The 22261-nt window shown below is 43.7% G+C and overlaps 1 protein-coding gene across 12 annotated transcripts in view; it reads right to left on the bottom strand.

Annotated features, from left to right (window-relative positions):
- TLCD4 (TLC domain containing 4) overlaps nt 1-22261 on the bottom strand; it is a 111230-nt gene that overhangs the window by 21663 nt on the left and 67306 nt on the right. For 9 of the 12 annotated variants that reach the window (XM_075936573.1, XM_075936577.1, XM_075936583.1 and 6 more), the window contains 4 exons: nt 19251-19309; nt 17949-18043; nt 12825-12898; nt 6406-6608 (listed from right to left, as the gene is read on the bottom strand). In XM_075936573.1, coding sequence (XP_075792688.1) covers nt 6406-6608; nt 12825-12898; nt 17949-18043; nt 19251-19309 — 431 coding nt within the window. The remainder of the gene's footprint in view (nt 1-6405; nt 6609-12824; nt 12899-17948; nt 18044-19250; nt 19310-22261) is intronic. The other 3 variants (XR_012905962.1, XM_075936581.1, XM_075936580.1) reach the window with 1 other exon arrangement.

Below are 22261 nucleotides of genomic sequence, written 5' to 3'. Positions count from 1 at the left end.
TTCAGTGCTGGAGAGCTTGCCCATCTTTTCTCAGCTTTGGGAGGCTCAGAACAAGAGGAAGAATCCCTGGCCTCAGGAGGCTGAAGAGCCTTGTCAAAAAGAAGCATGCGGAGCCACATTTCACTATGTCAGCTTGCTGCAATGAGGGCATTTGAAAGGATTATGTGCCTCACCAACCAAGACACCCAATACATGACAAATGTCCATCAGAGGTGGGCATAGGCTCATGACATCCCTTAAAATTTTTAAATCCTGGGGAGCCAGGCATGACAGAAGTCGCAAAATAGCTTCTGTCTGCGTTCAGGTCAGAAGACTCCTTTACTTTTCTCCTTGTTCTTTCTCTTTTTTCTTTCCTTTTTTTTTTTTTTTTGTGTGTGTTTTTGTTTTTTGCACAAAGCTGCGGCTCGTTGGGCCCTGCGGATCTGGTTTTTTTTAAACTGTAACTAATTACTAACTATGCTAAACAAACACTATTAAGGCTAAAATGAACAGTATTAACAACTAACTAACTAACTGAACAGTTCTCAGGTAAACACTCTGAGGAGAGATGTCAGATCCATCTGCAGCTGAGGGCAGCAATGAAGGAACTGAAGGGCGGTCGGTCCTCATGCACATATACGGCCCAACTGGCTACTGCTATGGAAAACTCCAATCTGTGATGCCGAGGCGACTTGACACCGCCAGTAGAGCACCCACAGGGACATCACTCGAAGAAGAACAAACCCTTTTCAGTAGTATTCATATTTACAGCTTGCCAGAAAGTTTCATTTGAGTCACAAAAGCAGACATGAAATTAGATTCTTAAAATATAAATTCAATACATGTATCATATCAATATTTTTCTAATTGCAAGACAGGAGATTGGAGGAGGCAAGTTAACACTACAATCAGAATAATTATCTGATTATTCTTCTATATCTTTATCTTTCTAAATGTTATGTTTAAATTTTCTTCTAAAATTGAAATTTATCATCTACTGTATATTCTAGAGAGAGTTTATCTGTTTGTCTGTTTGATCAAGAACTCCTCCTAAATGGAAAGAGCTAGGATCATCAAGTTTGGTGTACAGCTTCCTCTTATTATAATTTAAAGCAAAGTAAGGTTTAGGCTGTGCAAAGGAAAATGGGATGAGCATGGAATGGGATTGCTTCTCATAAAACCAAACATAAAAGAGACAGAATCACCAAATCAAGTACAGTTCTCAATGAATGTTGAAAGAGACTGAACGAAAATGATCCCGAAAAATATGATGAACCTGAAATAGGACTGCTTCTCAACAAACCTTACAGAAAAGAGATAAAACAGAGAAATGTGGATCAGTGTTGTTTTGGAACATCTAAATCTATTCTTAAGGTATGAAAACTAGAAAACAATGTTATTGGAAACCAAATTGACTATAGCTTTTTTTTGTTAAAACATAATGAATGATAAGAATTCATAAGGATGAGCAAAACATGGAATTGATGGCATTCCCATTTTAAAAAAGTGACTAAAAAATTTAATGGAAAAAATATTAACACTCCCTTTTTAAAAGAAATCTAAAATAAAAATTAACTTCATAAAAATAACCCTGTATTTTTTAAAAAATACAATAATTTAAATAAAACATGTACTGTACATTTTCCTTTTATTTTCAAAAAAATAATAAAGTTAAGGCCCAAGCAAAACGTGGTAAATCTGCTAGTTGTAAATAAAGAAGGTGAAAATATTTCATTAGCCAAGGATGTTATTTCATAACATTACATGCTACTGGTTAATTGAGCTACAAGATTTATTAGTTTTCCTTTGGGGTTTTATTACCCCTACATTTGATAATGATACTTTCTAACTGACAAGCTAAAGAAAACAAATTTTATGCATGCTTTTAAAATTAAAATAAGGATATGGTGAGGGAGAAGTAGTTTTAGGAGATGTTCATTCGTTACAAAGAGAATTCTCAGCTGAATTAAATTGATCTGTATTTTATATACCTTCCAGTGATAATTTAAGCCAGTTACAAGAATGATAATTGAGTTGTTTGTATAAATCAATGGAATTCTGAGATTAAAAATTCAATTGTATATTATAACTGTATCTTGGTGCTATTTTTCTTAATACTATAGTAGAGTACAAACAACAAAACGACATGTAATATAAACGAACCTTTATCAACAACTTACATTAGTTACTGTCTCACAGATTAATTAAAATTAATTAATCACCTCAAAATTAATTAAAATTATATACATGCATTAATGGGATAACAAATTCCTAGGTGTAATACATTTTATTATCATCTTCAGCAGAGTTTCCTATTTATCTTCTGAAATAATAAATCTGGATATATGAGGACACTTGGCCTCAGTCAGGGAACTTTTAAAGAAACATTTAAGTAAATTATGTATCTTGAAATATATGATATATTGTGATGCTTCATATTACAGCCTAAAAAAAAATACATGTACAGGAATGATTGAGATGATATCAGGCCCACTGACAGGTGGGGTAAAAGGGACAATTGCCTAGGGGTTCGGTGTTTCAAAAGGGCACAGAGCTCCTGACCACTGACACTGCTATATGAATTAGCGCAGCGCACCATGTCAGAGCTCCGTGACACCATGCTATGGGAAGCACTGAGGCTGACTGCCTCCATCCCCCACCCCTTCTGCCCAAGGATCTGCCCCTTACGATGGTGTGAAGCCAGGCCATCTATACTTTGCCTCTGGGCCAGAGTGGCTGTTGCCCCTACTGGGTGAAATCCTAGCCCGACTGAAGTTAATACTGACTTCAACAAATCTAAAATTTCATCTGGGGGAGGTTTATATAATCTTGGTAAGACTCAGCTTGAACTTTTTTCTCTGGACTCCTCACCACAGATGTAATATTGATAGATTAAAGCAGGGTTCACCACTTTGCAGTTTCTAGACAAATAAAAAGTAACCTTTTTGGAGACTAAAAAAATGGGATACAACAGGCTTGTGAAAGAAGCACATCAGATCTACTAAATTTCTGAGTATCAAAAGAGTTAGAAGAGATAGGATGAATTTTTAATGTGATTAAAAACAAAGATGGTAAGAGTTAGCATCCTGAAATTCAAAGAAACAAGAGTAAAATTAGACTTTTACCAATACATGTTTTTGCTAGTGTCTACTGGTTAGTGAAATAATTTAATCAAGGATGGGAAGACACAGCTGGATTTGTTTAAGGAAACAATCAAACTGCAGTTTTTAAAGGCATAGTATGCAAGAATTATTCAGCATTATTTGACTAAGATAGTTACGATATTTCTAAAATTTTCTTAATAGGAAACATGGCCAAGGAGAAACTTCCTTACCTCTGCCGGTTGGTTTCTCTGCTATAGGACCACCCATAATAAATACTATTTTTTTACGTAAACCATGCAGTTCCCCATCATGCTCACCAGTTTTCCACCAAGGTATGTGAGGTAGGTAGTAAGTCCCTTCAGTGCTGTAGAACTGATTACCCAAACTACTATATCACTCTATACTTATGGAAAGAGTGAGAAAGGTTCCTTTCTAAGTATTTCCAAGTTTATTTACAGTATAGCCTTACTTAGATGTTTTAATATTGTATCAGTTAGTTTTTGTATGTATTTTTAATTTCTTCTGCAATGCCCATAAGTGTTTCCATGGGGAAGAAGGAGAGAAAGATGGAGTAAACTAGATAACCAAGGTGTACTTCGTAGGGTTGGGAGTCCATGAATCTTTAAATTACATGTTTTTAAGCTTTGCAATCTATAAAGGTATGTCAGACACTCACATGAAGTATTATAAAATATATACAACAAGTAATCTAGAGCAATAAGAAGGTTTCTATCAGAGGAGTGAAGTTCTGGAACAGCCTTCCAATGGTGTACTGTGGCAAAAAACCTAACTTGCTTAAAGAGTCTGCTTGCTAAGTTTATGGAGGGGATGATGTGAGACTGGCTACAATGACATGTATCTGATCTGTGACTGCTAGCCACAAATATCTCTAACAGCTAGTGATGAAACACTAGACAGTGAAGGCTAAGAAAGGCTGAGTTACTAGAGAGAACTCTTTCCCAGGTATCTGGCTGGTAAGTTGTGCCCGCATATTCAAGGTCTAATGGATCACACTATATTTGGGGTCAGGAAAGAATTTTCCTCCGGGGTCAGATTGCCAGAGGTGTTTGTTGTCTTCCTCTACTGCAGCTATCCCCAACCAGTTGATCATGATCAACTGGTTGATCGCGGAGGCGCTGACAAAAAATGTCTGTTGCTGTCCCACATTTTCCCCCTTCACCCTGTGTTTTGCAGTATCAGACCATGTTTTAACAAAACATCAGCTGAACTCAGAATACGGGCTGCTGTAGCCCCAGGCTGATTTGCTGTTTGCCTTTCCAATTGGGTGGGGAGTTGTTGTATTTATTTTGAAAGGTGCTTAAAGAGACAGGGAGATGTTGAGAGGGGTGTGGTCTGGCTCATTGCTTTAAATTGCTGCTAGGCTCCCTCCTCTGATCCTAAAGAGAAGTCAACAAAAAACTGACCTGGTCAGAAGCTGTGTCTGCAGCACAGAAGAAGTTCAAGCAATACCAAGTGTGTCAATGCGTTTTCTTTCCATAGCCAACCAGAGGAAACTACATGGGGGGAATCCCCCAGAGCCCTCCAGTCCTTGCAGGCTCCCAGCTGCAGCAGCAAGTGGGAGATGGGAAGAAACTACCAGGGAGGAGGCTGCAGTAACTTCAGAAAGGCAGGAAAAGCGCCTGTGCCCTCCCAAAGAAAATCCAGTCACTTTGTGGGGTGTACAGCAAGAAGAGCATGCAGCTGGATTAGTTATTACAAGCATATGTTTGTATGATGGTGAACTGTCTGTGGGATCATCACAACCAGTGTTTTTATCAGTATATCTCAGGAAAATAAGGTATATTGGCAAACTGCACATTTGCCTCCCTTCTGCACCCAGCCCCATGCCTATTCCTCTGTTCCACATGATCCCTGCTTTCCTTTCGCTCCCAGCACTCACCTGACCTGCTCTTCATCATCTCCTTCCTCTATCCTAGTGAGCGTATAGCTCCATCTCCCACAATCCACTTTCCCTTTGCTGACTCTACTCTCCATCTAACCTCCCCCGTCCCCTTTAAAGCTTCAGCAGAGCCATTTTCCCCGTGGAATTGATTTGGGCTTCTTTAAAATGTGGTGCATGCTGGAGTTTCTTTTTCCCGCAGTGGGGTGGATACGCTGAGGGGGGAAATGAAAAGCCCTGCTTCCTACAAGCATTCAAGGGTTTTCTCTGTGGCCTGCGGCGTGCTCAGCACCCCAATCCCTCACTTGACTCCAATACTCTCCAGACAGGAACCCCCTCCCCAAGCCAGCATCCCCTTTTCCACATCCTCCTGCATCCACATTTCATCCCAGAGTTTACACCTCTCCCTCCTTCCCACATTCAAATCGCTCGTTCCCACCCCAGTTAAAATGAGTTAGGGCTGGGGAAAGCAAGTGATGGAGATGGGGGGGAATGGAGTAAGCAGGGCCTCAAGGAAGGGGTGTGGCCTCAGGGAAGGAATGGGGTAGATCTCGCCCTGACATTTAAAAAGTGATCTTTGGTGATCTTGCAGGTTTAAACTAGAATAAATGGTGGATTGTCTATAATTTTAAGTCTTTAAATCATGATTTGAGGACTTCAGTAACTGGGGTTGCCAGGTGTCCAGGACAGTCCGGTATTCACCTGGACAGTCCAGTATTTTTGGCTCCTGGCTAGGGAAAAATTCAGAAAACACCTAAGATGTCCAGTATTTTCTGAATTTTTCCCTGGCCAGGAGACAAAAATGCCAAGCACCTGGCAACCCTACAAACACTCAGCGCCCAGGCTCCCCTTCCCCCCTGACACCCACTCCAACCCCCAACACCTCCAGCCCCCGGCCCCAGCCCCCATGCTTACCTGGTTCCCCAAGGCTGCCAACACAAAATGGCTGCCGGCCAAAAAACTGGTCTTAGTGCTCAACAGCTCCCCTTAGTGCTCAACCGCAGGGGACATGTTTTATTTTAAATTTTTTGGGGCTTAATAAGTCCTTGAAGTCCTTTTTCTTGTTGTTGTTGCTCAACAACTTTGGTTCCCCCCCTTTTTCCCCTTCAACAGAATTTTTTCCAATGTTTTTTTTTTTTGAGGGGGGGTATGGTATTTTTGTTTCAACCATCTGGCAACCCTATCAGTAACTCAGCCAGAGGTTATGGGTCTATTACAGGAGTATGTGGGTGAGGTTCTGTGGTCTGCAGTGTGCTGTAGGTTAGACTAGATGATTATGGTGGTCTATTCTGTCCCTAAAGTCTGTGAATTAATTATATAATTCCACAGTCTGACTCAATGACAAAGCTACCTGAAACCTCTTTTTGTGTTCATGATGCTGCTAGAAACCCCTAATGGAAATGAAAAGAAGAAGTTACTCACCCTGTGAAGTAACGATGGTTCTTCGAGATGCGTGTCCCGTGGGTGCTCCACTGTAGGTATCGGGCTTGTCCCGGTGCCACAGTTCGGAGATCTTTTTAGCCGTAGTCTGCCGGACCACACATGCGCCAGTGCGGCTTGCGTCTTTTCGCGCCTTTCTTGTGCACGCAGTCCGGCGCCCGCCAGTTCCTCCTGATCCTCTTGTTCTGAAAAATACAATAAGTTACTCCGAAGAGGGGAGGAGGGCAGGTCGTGGAGCACTCACGGGACACGCATCTCGAAGAACCATCGTTACTTCACAGGGTGAGTAACTTCTTTTTCTTCTTCGAGCGGTGTCCCATGGGTGCTCCACTGTAGGTGAATGCACAGCAATAGCTCCTTGGAATGGTGGAGGGTTCGGAGCTAATGAGGTGCAGCTGTGGAAAGTACCGCTGATGCTACAGCGGTGTCTGCTATAAGCAGGTTAGGCATTGCATAATGCTTGGCAAAAGTAAAATCGGATGAGCGTGTGGCAGTCCTGCAAATGTCCTTCAAGGATACACCTTTCAAGATGCAGTAGAGGCAGCAACCACTTGGGTCGAGTGAGCCCTAGTTGTTGTTGGAAATGGTTTGCTTCGAAGAATATAACATTTTCTTATGCACTCAACTATGATTGAGGAAATGCGTTGTGCAGATAGAAGACAGCCTTTAGAGTGCTCCACCATCGAAACTAAAAGTGCTCTCGATCTTCGCAGTGGCTTAGTTCTTTGTATATAAGAAGTGTGAAGACGTGCTTGCTCTGTTGAACAACGAGGCTTAGGGTGAAAAACAGGGAGAACTATGGCCAATAAGAAGATGACTTTCATGGACAGACTATGAAGGTTGCACGTTGCCAGGGGTTCGAAAGACGAAGTTGTCAAAGTATTGAGTACCAGCTCCAGGTCCCAAGGAGCTGCTGGTCTGGTGTGATGGGGAAAAAGGTTAGTGAGACCTTTCATAAATCTCTTTGTCATAGGATGTGAAAAGACTGAATACTCCTGCACAGGATGGTGGAAGGCAGTGATTGCTGCCACGTGGACTCTGATAGATGCCAAGGTAAGACCGGAGTCCTTGAGGTGCATGAGATAATCTAGGATTAGATGGATAGGTGCCGAGGCCGGACTGTCTCCTGTATTCGCACACCATGAGGAAAAACGCTTCCATTTGTGCAGGTAGGCAATACGTGTAGATTTCTTCCTACTGTGTAAAAGGACATTCTTAACTGGACTTGAACAGACTAGTTCTGCTTGCTGGAACCATGGAGAAACCATGCTGTGAGCGCCAGGTGGTCAATCTGAGGGTGAAGCAAGGAACGATGATTCTATGAGAGCAGATCGTGACACCTGGGAAGTGGGATCGGGGGGCGGGCTGACATGTGATAAAGGTAGGGAAATCATGTCTGTCGGGCCAATAGGGTGCTATGAGAATTACCGTGGCTCTGTCTGAGCGTATTTTCTCCAGCACTCCGGGAATCAGAGGCGTGGGAGGAAATGCATATAAAAGGTAGTGAGACCAGCTGCATAGGAAAACATCACCTCTGGATCTGTGTCCGATCCCGGCTCTCGAGCAATACTGAGGGCATTTCGCATTGCGAGACGTAGCGAAAAAGTCTATATCTGGAAACCCCCAGCGATGGAATATTCTGTACAGTATTGGCGGGTGTAGCTCCCATTCATGGTTCATGGAGAAGTGCCTGCTCAGTGCATCGGTAGTGCAGTTCTGTTGGCCTGGCAGGTAGTCGGCAATGAGGGAGACGTTATGGTGATTGCACCAATTCCACAAACGTATTGCCTCGGCACAGAGCGACCGAGATCGAGCTCCCTTTTGTCTGTTTATATAATATACTGTAGCCATATTGTCCGTGAGGACATGAACGACTCGGTGTTCAATAAGTGGAAGAAAATGCTGACAGGCATTGCGAACCGCTCTTAGTTCCAAAAGGTTGAAGTGCATCAGAGACTCTTCGGGAGACCAACGGCCTTGTATTTGTTGGTGATCCAGGTGAGCACCCCTTCCAAGGAGGGATGCGTCCGTAATGATTTGCATTGTTGGCTTAGGGCGGTGGAAGGGCATGCCAGACTTGAGATTTTTGGGTATGGTCCACCAGGCTAGGGATTTCTTGACGTGTGAAGGAACTGGAACCATCCTGTGAACATTGTGAATGTTTGGAGAGTAGATAGTTGCTATCCAATGCTGGAGGCAGCGAAAATGTAACCTTGTGTGCTGGACGACGTATGTCGTGGATGCGAAATGCCCCATGAGTTGTAGGCAGAGGAGTATAGGTACTCTGGGACTGATAAGAAGCACTTGCATTAGATCCTGTATTGAGTGGAACCTCGAGATTGGTAGAAAGGCTCTTGTCCTGATAGAGTCCAGATGGGTGCCGATGAATTGTATGGACTGATGAGGAGTCATAGATGACTTTGCAGCATTGATAATGAGACCCAAGGCATTGAAGACTGTTTCCGTAATGTTCATAGCAGTAAGGGCTTCTTTGAGGGAAAGGGCCCTGATGAGGCAGTTGTCCAGGTAGGGAAATATCATAACCCCTAGACGGCGAAGAAATGCTGCAACCACCGCTAGAGTCTTGGAAAACACCCTGGGGGCCGATGAGAGTCCAAAGGGGAGGACTCTGTACTGAAAGAGGTGCGGGCCAATTTGGAATCATAAGAAACGTCTGTGAGCCGGGTGTATGGCTACATGAAAAAATGTGTCCTGGAGATCGAGGGACATGAACCAGTCTCTGTCGTGAAGGGCTGGGATTATCGTAGCTAGGGTAACCATGTGAAAGTGCTGTTTTCTAAGATAACAATTGAGACCTCAAAGATCTAATATTGGTCTCCAACCCCCGGATTTTTTCTCTGTTAGAAAGTATCGGGAGTAGAACCCGGTGCCCCGGAACTCGTCAGGAATGGTCTCTATCACGCCGATGGTAAGTAGGTGGAAAGCCTCCTGCATGAGTAGGGGCTCGTGAGAGGGGTCCCTGAAAAGGGACGGGGCAGGAGGAGTGAGGGGGGGGAGGGAGTCGAAAGGAATCGTGTACCCTAGTTTGAGAGTCTGGAGGACCCATTTGTCTGTGGTAATGTAGGCCCACCCCTGAGGATGATGGAAAAGGTCTGAGAGGATGATGGAAAATGGCACTTGTGGCATGGGCAGACAGGCGGAGAGGTGTGGTTCTGAGTCCCTCGACCATGGCGTCAAATTTGTTGTTTGGTACCATGTTAAGCAGATGCTTTTGGTGGTGGGTGCCTCCTTTGTTGTCTTTGCTTTCCCCTGTGTTGCTGGTCCTGCTGCCTATACTGAGGCACTTGTTGGGTAAACTGCCTCTGCCTCTGATATGGGGTGTATTGCTTCCTACGGTACGGAGGGGTATATATCCCGAGAGTTTTGAGCGTTGTTCTAGAGTCCTTCCCTGAGTGAAGGAGCTGGTCTATCTTCTCCGAGAAGAGGTTCTGCTTATCGAATGGGAGGTCTTCGAGTTTCGGTAGAAGGTCTTTCGGAGTATATGACTGCTGGAGCCAGGATGCTCTGCGCATGACAATGGAGGTGCCGGTGATGTGGGCTGCCGTGTCAGCAGCATCGAGAGCTATATGCAGCGCGGTTCTGGATGCTGTATAGCCTTCCTGCACTACTGCTTTTAGGATTTCCCACTTTGTATCTGGTAGGTGCTCCAGAAGTGGTACGAGCTTGGCATAGTTGTCAAAACTATGATTAGCTAGTAGCACGGAGTAATTAGCCATGTGTAGGGCTAGAGTTGCTGAAGAATATACTTTGCGCCCAAGCAAGTCCAACCTTTTACTGTCTTTGTCCGCACTGGTAGGCTTGTGCTGTGAGGCTTTCGATTTCTGCTGTACTGCATCCACGACCAGTGAGTTTGGCCGTGGGTGCGTAAAGAGAAACTCCATCCCTTTAGCAGGAACGAAATACTTTTTATCCACTTTTTTGTTGGTAGGAGGAGCGGAAGCAGGGCTTTGCCACTGATCGTCTGCTATCTCGAGGACAGCGTCATCCAATGGCAGAGCGATCTTACTCTGATGTGAGTGCTTGATATTACGGAGCAACTGGTGTTGTTTCTGCTGGACTTCTGCCAGCTGTACTCGTTGACTATCAGCTACCCGCTTGAAGAGATCTTGAAATTGATGTAAATCATCAGGGGGTGAGGTATCGCCCTGAAAAACTGCCTCATTTGGAGAGGAAGAGGACTCATCCATAGGAGATCGGACCGAAGAGCCCTCTTGTGTGGTGGCAGGTTGCTTGGCATGATGCGACGGGAGGGACGATGGGACGCCGGATGGTGTCTGCGGCCTTGATTGGGGTGGTGAACAGGATAGTTCCTGTAGAAATGGAGAGTGGGAATGATATGTTGATCCTGGGGAGACCGTGCATCATCGGTGTGAATATGAATGGTAAGATGGTGAATGATGGTCGTGTTGCGATGTATGCGAAAGAGCCCGGTATGGTTGGCTACTACCAGTATGATAGGCAGAGCGTGGGGAACGATCTGATGCTCTAGGAGATCTAGACCTGTCCCTGGAAGGGCTGGTACAGCTGCGCGATCGACTGGTATGGTGACAGCGACATGGTGCATGATAGCTCCTGTGTGAGTACTCTGGTGATCATGTGTAGTAGGATACGCACACTGATGGAGGCTCCGGTGAAAACTGAGCTGGGTGAGGACTGGATGAGAGGCTTTGCAGTCTTCATGCTCTAAGCTGAACTGTCGTGTGGGCTGGAAAACGCTCGGACAATGATGACGCCGGCGTAGAGAGTCTATCCGATGTCGGATGGTCTTCCCACCTGGATGTGTCATGTCGTGATGGTTCGACCACTGAAGGCGGAGATGGCACCAGCGAGCGCGTCGGTGCCGATGAATGTCTCGACACTGCAGACCGTTTCGGTGCTGGTGAGTATCTGCACGCAGGGGAGCCGTGCGATGCCGGGAGGCGAGTCGGTGCCGGGGAGTGTTTTGGTGCCACTGACTTCGGTGCCGGAGAGCGCCTCCGTACCGGTGAGTGCCTTGGTGCCGGCGAGCATCTCGACACCGGTGAACCCCTCGGTGCCGACGGATCTCCCCGTGCCAGTGAGCGCCTCGGGGTCGGAGAGCGACTCGATGCCAGCAAGTGTCTTAGTGCTGGTGAATGGCTCAAGACAGGGGAGCACTGTGGCGCTGGAGATGGGCTTGGTACAGGCACCAGAGAGCAGCTTGTAGCATGAGGGCGTCTCTGTGTAGGAGACCTCCGGTGAGCCACAGAGCGTCCCGCTAGAGAGATTTGAGTTGGGGACGGGACCTTGGCAGTCAAAGTGAATGAAGACAAGGAAGGACTAGGCGCTGACTTACTGCGGCTTTGCTTTGATTTGTCGGAGCCACTTTTGGTAGGAGAGGTTCCCGGTTCAAGTCCCACGCTAACTCGTGAGGGGAGTAGCGACGGAGATGGGGAAGGTCTCTTCTTTGTCTTTTTGGTGAGGGTTTTGGAAGACGTTGCGGTCGGCTCATCAGAGCCCTGAAGTTGTAGGGCTTTATCGAATAAGAGCATTTTTAGCCGCATGTCTCTGTCCCGCCTCGCTCTGGCCGTGAGCTTAGAGCAATGCGGGCATTTCTGAGGTATGTGGCCCTCTCCCAGATAACGTATACAACGGGAATGGCCATCGGATGCCGGCATTGCGTCTCGGCAAGTCTCACATTTTTTTAAACTGGGCGAGGCCGGCATTTTGACTAACTATGTACAAGGAAAAATAATTTATTTATTTATTTTGGACTACAGCTATGAACAACTAACTAAGTAAGTAATATACTATATACAACTAACTAACTAAGATTTGTAACAGAAGTCTCTCTCTCTATCCTGACAGGATTTTGAGGAAAGCATGTTCACTCCGTCCGTGGCTGGGGACGGTAAGAAGGAACTGGTGGGCGCCAGACTGCGCGCAGAAGAAAGGCGCGAAAAGACGCGAGCTGCACTGGTGCATGCGCAGTCCGGTGGACTACGGCTAAAAAGATCTCCGAACTGCGGTGCCAGGACAAGCCCAACACCTACAGTGGAGCATCCTCAGGACACCGCTCGAAGAAGAACTTGTATTACACATTTTTTATCTACTAATCTATTTATACCTAACGTACACACTTATTCATATTCTTTTGTTCAATAGATTTATGCCAACTTCATGTTACATACAGAATACCATCTACAATAAAAAGGAACTTCTCTGGAATACACTGTAATATAATTCTGTGAGCATAATAGCCCAAAAATTTGATAGCAAGCAAGCTTTTCCCAGCTTATAAAATTGACTGTGTCAAAGTGCAACTAGAGAAAATTAATAAAATTTCTATTAGTTCTTTATAGTTAAATTCAGTTATCTAACATGGCAAGACACACATTAAAGTAAAATTATCAACCACCTACCGCTGATTCACAAAAGGAGTAGAAAACTCTGCAAGCAGACGGAAGTTACCAAAATATGCCAATATTCCTTCACCCTAAACAGCAAGATAAATATTAAAAAGATGAATCAGGGATGCAAACTTTAATCAGAAATTTAATCTGAAGAATGCATTGACTATTTTCCTGTTGTTAGTTTCCCAGCATTTGTAAAAAAAATGTAGGATCTCAAATCTTTTATTACATCTAATGCTGCTGCCCTTTGATTTTTTATATTGATAAATTAAGAAACACCAACATCAATTAAAGACGATTCATCTCAGAAGTCTGTCAAAATAGGATAATATTCCATTAATAATGAAAAGTGCTGTTGGTCTAAAATATGAAATAAGTAAAGTGGGACAACTAGTTTTAATTCCTTTCCTAAAGTCACAATTGGATTTTTATACAGTAAAAAAAAAAAAAAAGAAAAACATTGGACATATGTACACCACATTTAGAGATCACTGGCTTGTGGAAATCCTCTAGAAATACAGTAAAAAGTGGAAAACAACAGGCAATAGTTTTTGGCTGTTTTATCTTCTTCCTATGTGCAGCAAACTACAGCTAAAAGTTATGATCTAGTTTTGAGCAGAGCATGATTTATTTTAAATATTTTTGCAGCTGTACGTTATTCTAATAATTTATATTAATTTATATTATATATCTGATTTAATTATGAATTTTAATTAATCTCATTAAACCAATGATTTCCAAATCATATCCCAATCACAATCAAAATAAAGTTTGTAATTAATCCCTTTTCCTTCAGTTTAACACATTTTCCATCTGTTTGTCCCTCTTTCTTTCAGTCTTTTTTTCCTACTTGCAGTCCTTTTGGATAGGGGCTATTCATTTGCAAATGGAGTTGATGCACATTTCCATTGCAAAGTCACACTACTGGGGAGTATATGCTTAGGCACAAGCAACCCCCAAATCATCTAGACAGCAATTACCGCGTAAGCTCTATTCATGTCCCCACATAGACCTAAAATGTCTAGTGCAAAAATTCACAGAATTCGTCATTCCTTTCACCAGATTCAGAACATTGGGTAAGGACTTCAAAGAAGTGGGATTTGCAGAGGCCATCTATTGTCAGTTCTCCATCAGGAATTGCCTTTTTATATCCCCTCTTGTATCTAAATTCCTAGATTCAAAAATAAGTTGCTGCAGCTGCTCCATTTCAAAGTCTACTAGATGCAACAAATCTGAAGCCTTTTGAAGATCCAAAGATAATAGTAGTAGTAGTGGTATAGAAAAAGAAGAAGAATGGCTCCAATGCTATGGCTAGGAAATCAGATTACCAAAACAAACAAAAAACACACAAAGAAACCAAGATGTAATTAGGAACAAGTCCCAGGCTGCTTTCCTTTACTGATGAGCCAAGAAAACAAAGGAATCTGTGATAAGGCATGCATCCAACTACCCTTTGCCGAGGAATATATCCCTTCCAGTTTTCAAAACAGAAAAGAGGGCATTTGCAGTTGACCTTGCAGGCAGTTGGATCCAACTTTGCAATCCCTATTTCCTTGAAGATTATGATTGCCACTTGCCTATTTAAATACCGCTCATATTAGATACAACAACAAAGTTGTTTTCCCTGCTTCAAGCAGTACTGTCCCCAAAGGTGTGCTGGCAGCTCAGGGATTTAAGAGCCTCATTCTTAGCAGGGGAGGTAAAACATCACACTTATGTTGTCTGTCTGAACTTGTATTTTAAAGACTAACAAGATGGTTTAATAGGTGATGAGCTTTTGTGGGCCAGACCCCCTTCCTCAGATCATATTCCGGAAGAGAATTGGCATGACCATATATACCAAAGGAATACAATGAAAAAAGTGAATACATTATTAAACTGACAAATCAGATTTAGTACAGTTTTTCCTTTTGTTTTAGCAAGATCAGATTAACACGGCTACCTCTCTATTACTATTGAACTTGTATTGGTGAGGAATTACTAATCTGGTAATTAGTACCTTGTTAAAATGTTTCTGATGGAATCCATTTTGCCAACCATTAATAAAGACAGGAAACGGTACCTCAAAGCTGTGCGGAATGCCTATTTGAATTATTTCAAATTTCACAATCTGTGGAATCTCTAGGTTCCAGATTTCATATCCGTGAATGATAACTTTTGAGCTGGCATTGAATTCTTGACTTTCTGGTACTGGTATTCACCAATACAAATTCATAGAAAGTTTTCCTAAGATTAAAAACCATTCTAAAATAAAATCTGACTGTACTAAGATCCTGATTCAGCAAGATACTTAAGCACATCAAAGTAACTACCCACAAGTTAAAAGTTAAGCATGTGCTCAAGTGTTTTGCTGACTCAAAGTCTAAGTTACCTAAGTGTCACATTTTAAACTGAAGACATTTAAGTTTTAGGAGTGGGGGCTGAGAGACATTGAAATGTTCTTCTTAAGCTACAGCATTTTAACTCTTGGCATATTTTTGTACAGATAAGCAATAAACTTGCAGAGAAAATATCTTCACATTACAGAGAAAGCCATAGTCTTAACTTTCTAAAAACAGTCTAAGCAGCATATACAGTAATTTATTCTTTGAAAGAGAAAAATCGTCAGTTCAAAACTTATACTGTGTCATTTAACTTAAACCCTAACCTGGTGACCAAAAAATAACATTGAGAAATACTTTATAGGATGAGTCATTGTAACCTAATTTACTGAAACTGCAAAAACAGATTAAAAAACAACATGTGCTTCCATTATGTAGATCAATACATTGCTAATATTAGTCTGACTTTTAAACAACTTACATACTAAACCCTATTTCAGCAGCCAAATGGGAATTGACCTTGCTGAGCTACTGAAGCCAGCAGTAGAGTCCATCAGGTGCTTTCAATACTTCCCAGTTTCACAGTTTAGCTAAACCCATTCTGTTTGACTTGTTTGCAGATGAACAGACACATATAACAGAATTCTGGACATGAATATATAGGCTACCAGTGAAAGTCTAATTAAAGGATTTTAGTATAACAGAAGATTATACCCTTCCTAATCTATGTGGGATTTAAGGTCTTAAAGTAAGTGTGCCTGTGTGTGCTTAGGAATGCCTATGCAGCCACTGGGAGAGTACTTCTCGTTGTGGATAGATAAACACTAACTCTGCTCAAGCCAGTGTGCTAAAGATAGAAGTGTTGCCACACAAGTCTGTACCAGTGTTCCCTCTAAGATTTTCCATCTGTGAACGGAGTGAGTTTTGTCTTCTGCACCAATATTGATGTCATGTGTGCTTGTTTGGATGTGTGCCACTATGGCATCCACCAGTTACTAACAAAAATACATATATATATTTAAATTGTTATGGAAGAAAGCCCCACTTACTGTGCAGATGCATTAACTCCTGCCTCATCTTTTGCCCTGTTACGCAGCTAACCACGATGTCTCCTCATCCCCCACCACTGCTCTCCCTTTCTTTAGCTACCCCTAGCCCCCCTGTGACTCTGAACAATCCCCACCAGCCGCTCATTCCATTACAGCCACTTCACTCCCTGCAGTTGGACCCATGGAGCTTAGACAGGCTTTGGACTGGACGCTGGGAGCAAGCATCTCAGCAGCACTAGGCTTGTGTTTCTTCTTGGGCAGCTGGCCCCACTTGGTGACTCATGTTCCAGCCTGAGCAACTGCCTGGAGCCAAACACCCTGGGGATTTGGGGGGGAAGGGGTTGTACTGCAGCGGGACATTTCTTTGGTTTTCCACATGGGGGTGGGGAGGAGGACAGCCCCTGGCATGAACTGTGAGGACACTGCCTGGGGAAGATGCGCGAGAGCGTGGGCCCTATACTGGAATATTGACTGCACTGATATGGACCAATGAGTTTAAACACCCTGCCCCACCTGCAGCTTCCTCCAGACACTACAGAATCTCTGCATTCCCTCCACCCTTCTGCTGTTTGGGTCTTTCTAGCCAGAGGCCAGGCCAATAAACCACCCCGAGCCAGGCAAAAAAAAAAAATCCTCAGCAGCAGCAGCCACCCACCAGCCCGTCAGTCCTGCAGCCTCAATACCCGGTGGCAGCCACTGCCTGCCACATGGCTGCAGCCCTAGCAGCAGCCACCTCCCAATGCAGCCTCAGCCTTAGCCCCGGCGGCAGCCAGAGCAGCCACCCCCCAACACGAAGCCCCAGCCCTGGGAGCAGCTGGGGCCATGGCTCTGTGACAGCTGCTGGCGCTGGGATCGCAGTATTACAAAAGGACTTGAGCCAGGGCCAAAGTCCTATTTTCAGCACTGCGGTCCCAGCCCCAGCAACCACCATGCAGCCATGGCCCCCGATACTCCCAGGGCCGGGGCTGTGTGGCGGGCGGCTGCCCCGTGTGCCAGGACTTGAGCCAGAACAGCGGTGCTATTTTTTAGTACTGCAACCCGGGCTCCAGCTCCAGTAGCTGCCACATGGTGGCTGCCCAGCTTCTCCTGGGGTGGGGAAGCCACCCTCCACATAGCCCTGCCCCTGAGAGCAGCTGTGCCACTGCTATGTGACTCTGCTAAGGGGGTAGGCGGGACTGAAATTTTTTGTGTGCGCCCGCGCAGGTGCACAACTTACAGGAAACCCTGGCGTGTACCTAAGTGAGAAAAGGGGTCAGCAAGGTTTGTACTTGGATGCCTAGCCTGAGCCATCATAGACACACTACTATTTTTAATGCACAAGCTCAAGCATAAGCATGTCAGTGCATGCATGTCTAGCCAGGCTCAGAAACATGCTCCCAGCTGCAGCATAGGACGTATCTTTATTTATATGCAGAAATATAGAAACTGGGATTTCCTGGGGCAACACTATTGAAATACATGTTGAACCTCTCTAGTCCGGCACTCTCTGATCTAGCAACATCTGTGTGCTGGCATGATTTTAGTTATCAGATGTCAACATATCATGAGTGTGGTCAAATTTCCTGCAGTCCCATAAAGTTTGTTTACAGCCACTAGTCCTGGCTCTCAGTGTTTTGTGCTGTTATTTAGCTCTAATTTACCCCTAAATGTCTTATAAGAGCCCAGTAAATGGTGGAAGTGTTGGTAATGCTGCTAGAAAATATTGACCTCCCATGGTCCAACAAATTCTGGTTCAGTGCCAGTCAGGTTCCAAAGGTACTCACCAATACAAAGTAGTAAGCATATAGAGCTGCCAAGTGATGAATTACAAAATATTTATCACCAATTGCCTTCCAGTAGTATGTAATAAGGAACAAATCTGTAAGAAAAAAACCATGAAATTATTACAACATAAGCTAAGAACTATAATATTTCTCTTTAAAGCTTTCAATATTACTGCAATCTAAAAGGGAAAACTTGTTGGTTAACTGAGCTATGCATATATTTTGAATGACAAATGGTGTCCAACTCAAGCCACAAAAAGAAAAAAAATCTGAATTTTCTTTGAATTGAGCATTTCTAAACTCAAGATTTTTGCATTCCCCAATCTCTGGAGGGACATTAAATGTGAAAGGAAAAAATAGGCCAAAGCACTGGTTAAAATATTATCATTCTTCCAAAAATATTCATAAATCTTAATATTCCCTACATGAAGCAGCTGAGCTGCCTGGACACAGCTTTAACAAGAGTTATATTGTTACACTGTAAGCAAGAGTAAATCCAGGGAACCCCTCGCCCTCTCAGTTTTAGGCCCTGGTCTGGAAGAAGACTCATGAATCCACAAAAATTGTATCAAGAGACCCAGAGAGAAAGGGGCTTGAAGGCACTGCCAAAATATGATGAGGTCTACTATGGGAATGAGCAGCAGATGTTATTAACAAGGCAAGGACCCCTAATGCTAAAAACATTAGCCCTTTGATTTGTTGGTTTAATTTATTCATAATCCATAGTAATCACAAAAGATAAATAATTGGACATAGGTTATAATTAAGAACAAATAGTTGCATGAAAGAGAGCACAATTATATTTAAGGATGACAGCCACATCAGATACAATTATTAAGATATTTCCAACCTCCTTCACATAGGATCAGACTTTGGCTTAAAATGTGTAGGAAAGATAAGCATAATGGGGAGAGAAAAGTATGGAGCTGTTTGCCTCGACTTTGTTGGGTTTATTAAAAATCTGCCACTTGCATTATGTGGCCACAAGGGAGAACAAGCACATTAAACCTGCCAGTAACAGTGGACATCCCAAAAGGAGTTGGGGTCACAACTCCCATCCCTTCTGAACTGGCTGGAGGACAAGAGCTGAAGATTGAAGGGTGTTCAGTGGACCATCTTAAAGCATAAGATATATGCAGTATTTCCATCTCTCTCCATTAGCAGGTTGCCTTCGGACATTACACCACAAACACAGCAGTACTATTAAAAGCTACATTGAAACCTGTATTATTTATAGAAGCTCATCACATCCTGAGCATAAAATATAGATCTATGTAGGTGATATAGACAATATATAATTACCAGAAATGAGGTAGCCTGTAGTAATAGCAATATTCAGTTTCACAATTGAAGGGTCACCCCTGTAAACATAAAAAATGATGTACAGTTCCAGCCTTTATAATTAAAGGTTCAATTTGTACAGGACATACAAACATCACAAACCATTCCCCTCCCCCAGGGCCATTCATGCTTAACCCTGCCATGTAGCATCATAGGAATTTGGGTGCAGGGAGAGAAGTTGCTAATTAGGAAGACTGATTCCAAAAATAGAACATGTCTGCTTCCCCAGGGAGGCCAGCAGCAAGGATCATCTCATGCCTTGGGAAGCTGTCAAGGGAATAGAGCTGAAACTCAATAAGTCCCCTGGCAGACTGAGATGAACAAAGGCCAGCTAATACAGAGTGCTTGTCGGCACCTTTCCTAGCATTGTTAAACACCTCCTTTTATGCCCTATATCCTGCCCAAATTTTTTTTTAAACTTAGTTTTGGATGATAAGTACCAGTTGAGGTTTTTTTTAATCTCTATCATGAGATACCATGTGGACAGTGGACAGCTAAAGTATCATGGGAAAATTAAAGTTACTCTCCTGTAACCAAGCTACATATGAGGACCTTGGCACATTCTCAATTCATTCTTGGGATGTGCTGGAACTATAGCTTGGCTTGGTGGAACCTTCTAATAGCAGTGTTTACTGGTGCACTCTTGTGCCCCTTGCACCTCTCCTCATGTCTCCTCAGCAGGCAAGATGATAGAAGAATACAAGGTGTGCTACACCTTGGCTTTTTTAACCACCTCAAGGCCAAAGTTGTAATTAGGACTCAGAAAGATGGAGAGGAGGACACGGAGTATCATTATGCAGAATCCATCTCCAAAACCTCTGGTTATAGGTGAATAACCTTGATTTGTTCTTTGAGTGGCCTCTGCACATTCCTATTCTTAAGAGTCTGACTAGCAGTACCAAATTGTGCATCTGATCTAGATGCCACATGTAAGTTTTATGAAGTACAAATTGAGACTCTAAGTAAAAGCTATGCAGATGTCTCATATGGGGCTCTCTAAGGCAGGCTACAGGTGCAGCTGGGGTCTCACAGAATGCACTCTATGCTGTTCTGGAAAAGGTATATTTAACACACTCTTCAATACAGAGTCCAACCAACACAGAAAGGTGTTGAGATATGACTGTCCAAACTTTACTCTTTCCCCATAAGAGACAAAAGTCAAGGCAATTTTCTTCCATTCATAGAGTAGGCTAATGCTCTGTTAGCATTTCAGGTATGGAGTTTAGCTTTCTCTAGGTGAGAATGTAGACTTGGAAAAAATATTGTCAAGTTTATGGATTGATGAATGTGATAAATGTTCATTAAACCCTTCAGAATCTTTTTAATATATCATGATTAAATACAATATATTGTTCATATAAGCTATGATGATCTGACAAGGCTTCAAGATGTAATTTTACCAATGATATGGAGAGTCCTAAGCATTTCAGATTAATGAGATACTCCTGTATGAATTGAATAGAAACTGAACCTAGGTTTATTGTTAGTTGCCCACAAAGAGAACCTTTTCCAATTATTACCATGGAAGTTGGTGTTTCGTGGAGTTTAACAGAATCCCTGTACATTTTCCCCAGAATGAAGCTACTTTAGATCTGTCAATATACTGTTCTTCCAAATCTGGATGGCAATTGGACCTCTCTGCTGGGGACATAGACTAGAAGCAGAGCCTTCCGTAGGCATATGTAGAATATTGCCCCATTGCCCAAAATTTCTTGCTGCCCTATGCAGTTGTGTATTACTCATCTCCTGCCCTCCACTGCCCAGGCCCTAGCCCTCCACAGCTCTTGCCCCTGCAGCTCTGAACAACAGTCCCCCTCCCTCTGTGGAGCAGCAGGCTCCCTTTCAGAGTACTCCTTTGCAAAGAGGAGGTTGTGCAGGCGCTTGGCCTGCGTAGGGCACCATGATTTGTAAGGATGGCGCTGGTTGGAATTTCAGGGAGAGATAAGCTTCTTATAATAGTTGCAGTAGATCCCAGAACCACTGCTATCTCAAACAGGCCAAAGTAGCTTTAGCTTTTTGTTGTTGGAATATTTTGTTGTTGGAATATGCTTGGTCATTGTCTTCGGTCCATCCCCTCCAGGGTAGCTGGTGTTGGCTGCTGTCGGCAGACAGGCTACTGGGCTAGATGGACCTTTGGTCTGACCCAGTACGGCTGTTATTATGTTCTTATGTTCTAAGCTCAAGGCTCAGGGTTGGGGGTCTCACTGGACCAACTTGATTTTCATGCAAACCTGCTCTTGGGTTCGCATGTGGCCTTTGGTGGCCAGGCTGGCAGCTATCCTGCCATAGACGGCCACTTTCCTGTGCCTAGTGAGGAGATTGTGGACGTTGGAGGCCTCCCCCACAAACCTGGATGAAGTCCACGATCTCCGCACTAGACCAGGCGGGCGCCCGCCTCTTGCAGCCCCGGGCAGGCTCCTAGGAGCCGTCAGCCTGGTCCTGGGAAGAGGCGGAGGGCTGGATGGCAGCGGGTGGCTGGCTCATGCCGTGCCAGGTGCAGGGTCTGCTGGCTGGCTGCTGGCAGGCTTGCACCTGGCCCGGGCACCGTAGCCAGACCGTGGCCCTTTAAGGGCTCCGGGGCCGGGAGGGGGGCAGAAGAGTTTCCCTGGCTTGGCCCAGAGTGGCCACCAGGGCAAGCTGGGAAGGGCTAGCCTCCAACTATTTCGAATTAAATGGCTACACAGCCCTTAATTCGAACTAGGCGTTAGTCCTTGTACAATGAGGTTTACCTAGTTCGAATTAAGCACTCCACTAGTTCGAATTAAGTTCGAACTAGCAGTTTGCATGTGTAGCGCCTATGAAAGTTAATTTGAACTAATGGCTGTTACTTCGAATCAACTTTGTAGTGTAGACATTACCTGAGGAGACTAAGGGGGTTTATGATAGATGTCTATAAAATCATGACTGGTACAGAAAAAGTGAATAAGGAAAATTTATTTACTTAATCCCACAATATAAGAACTAGGGGTCAC

This window comes from Pelodiscus sinensis, chromosome 9 (genome assembly GCF_049634645.1).
Source record: "Pelodiscus sinensis isolate JC-2024 chromosome 9, ASM4963464v1, whole genome shotgun sequence".
Lineage (NCBI taxonomy): Eukaryota > Metazoa > Chordata > Testudines > Trionychidae > Pelodiscus > Pelodiscus sinensis.
Note: the sequence above shows the minus strand (reverse complement) of the source record. Positions and strands in the feature narration are given on the sequence as shown.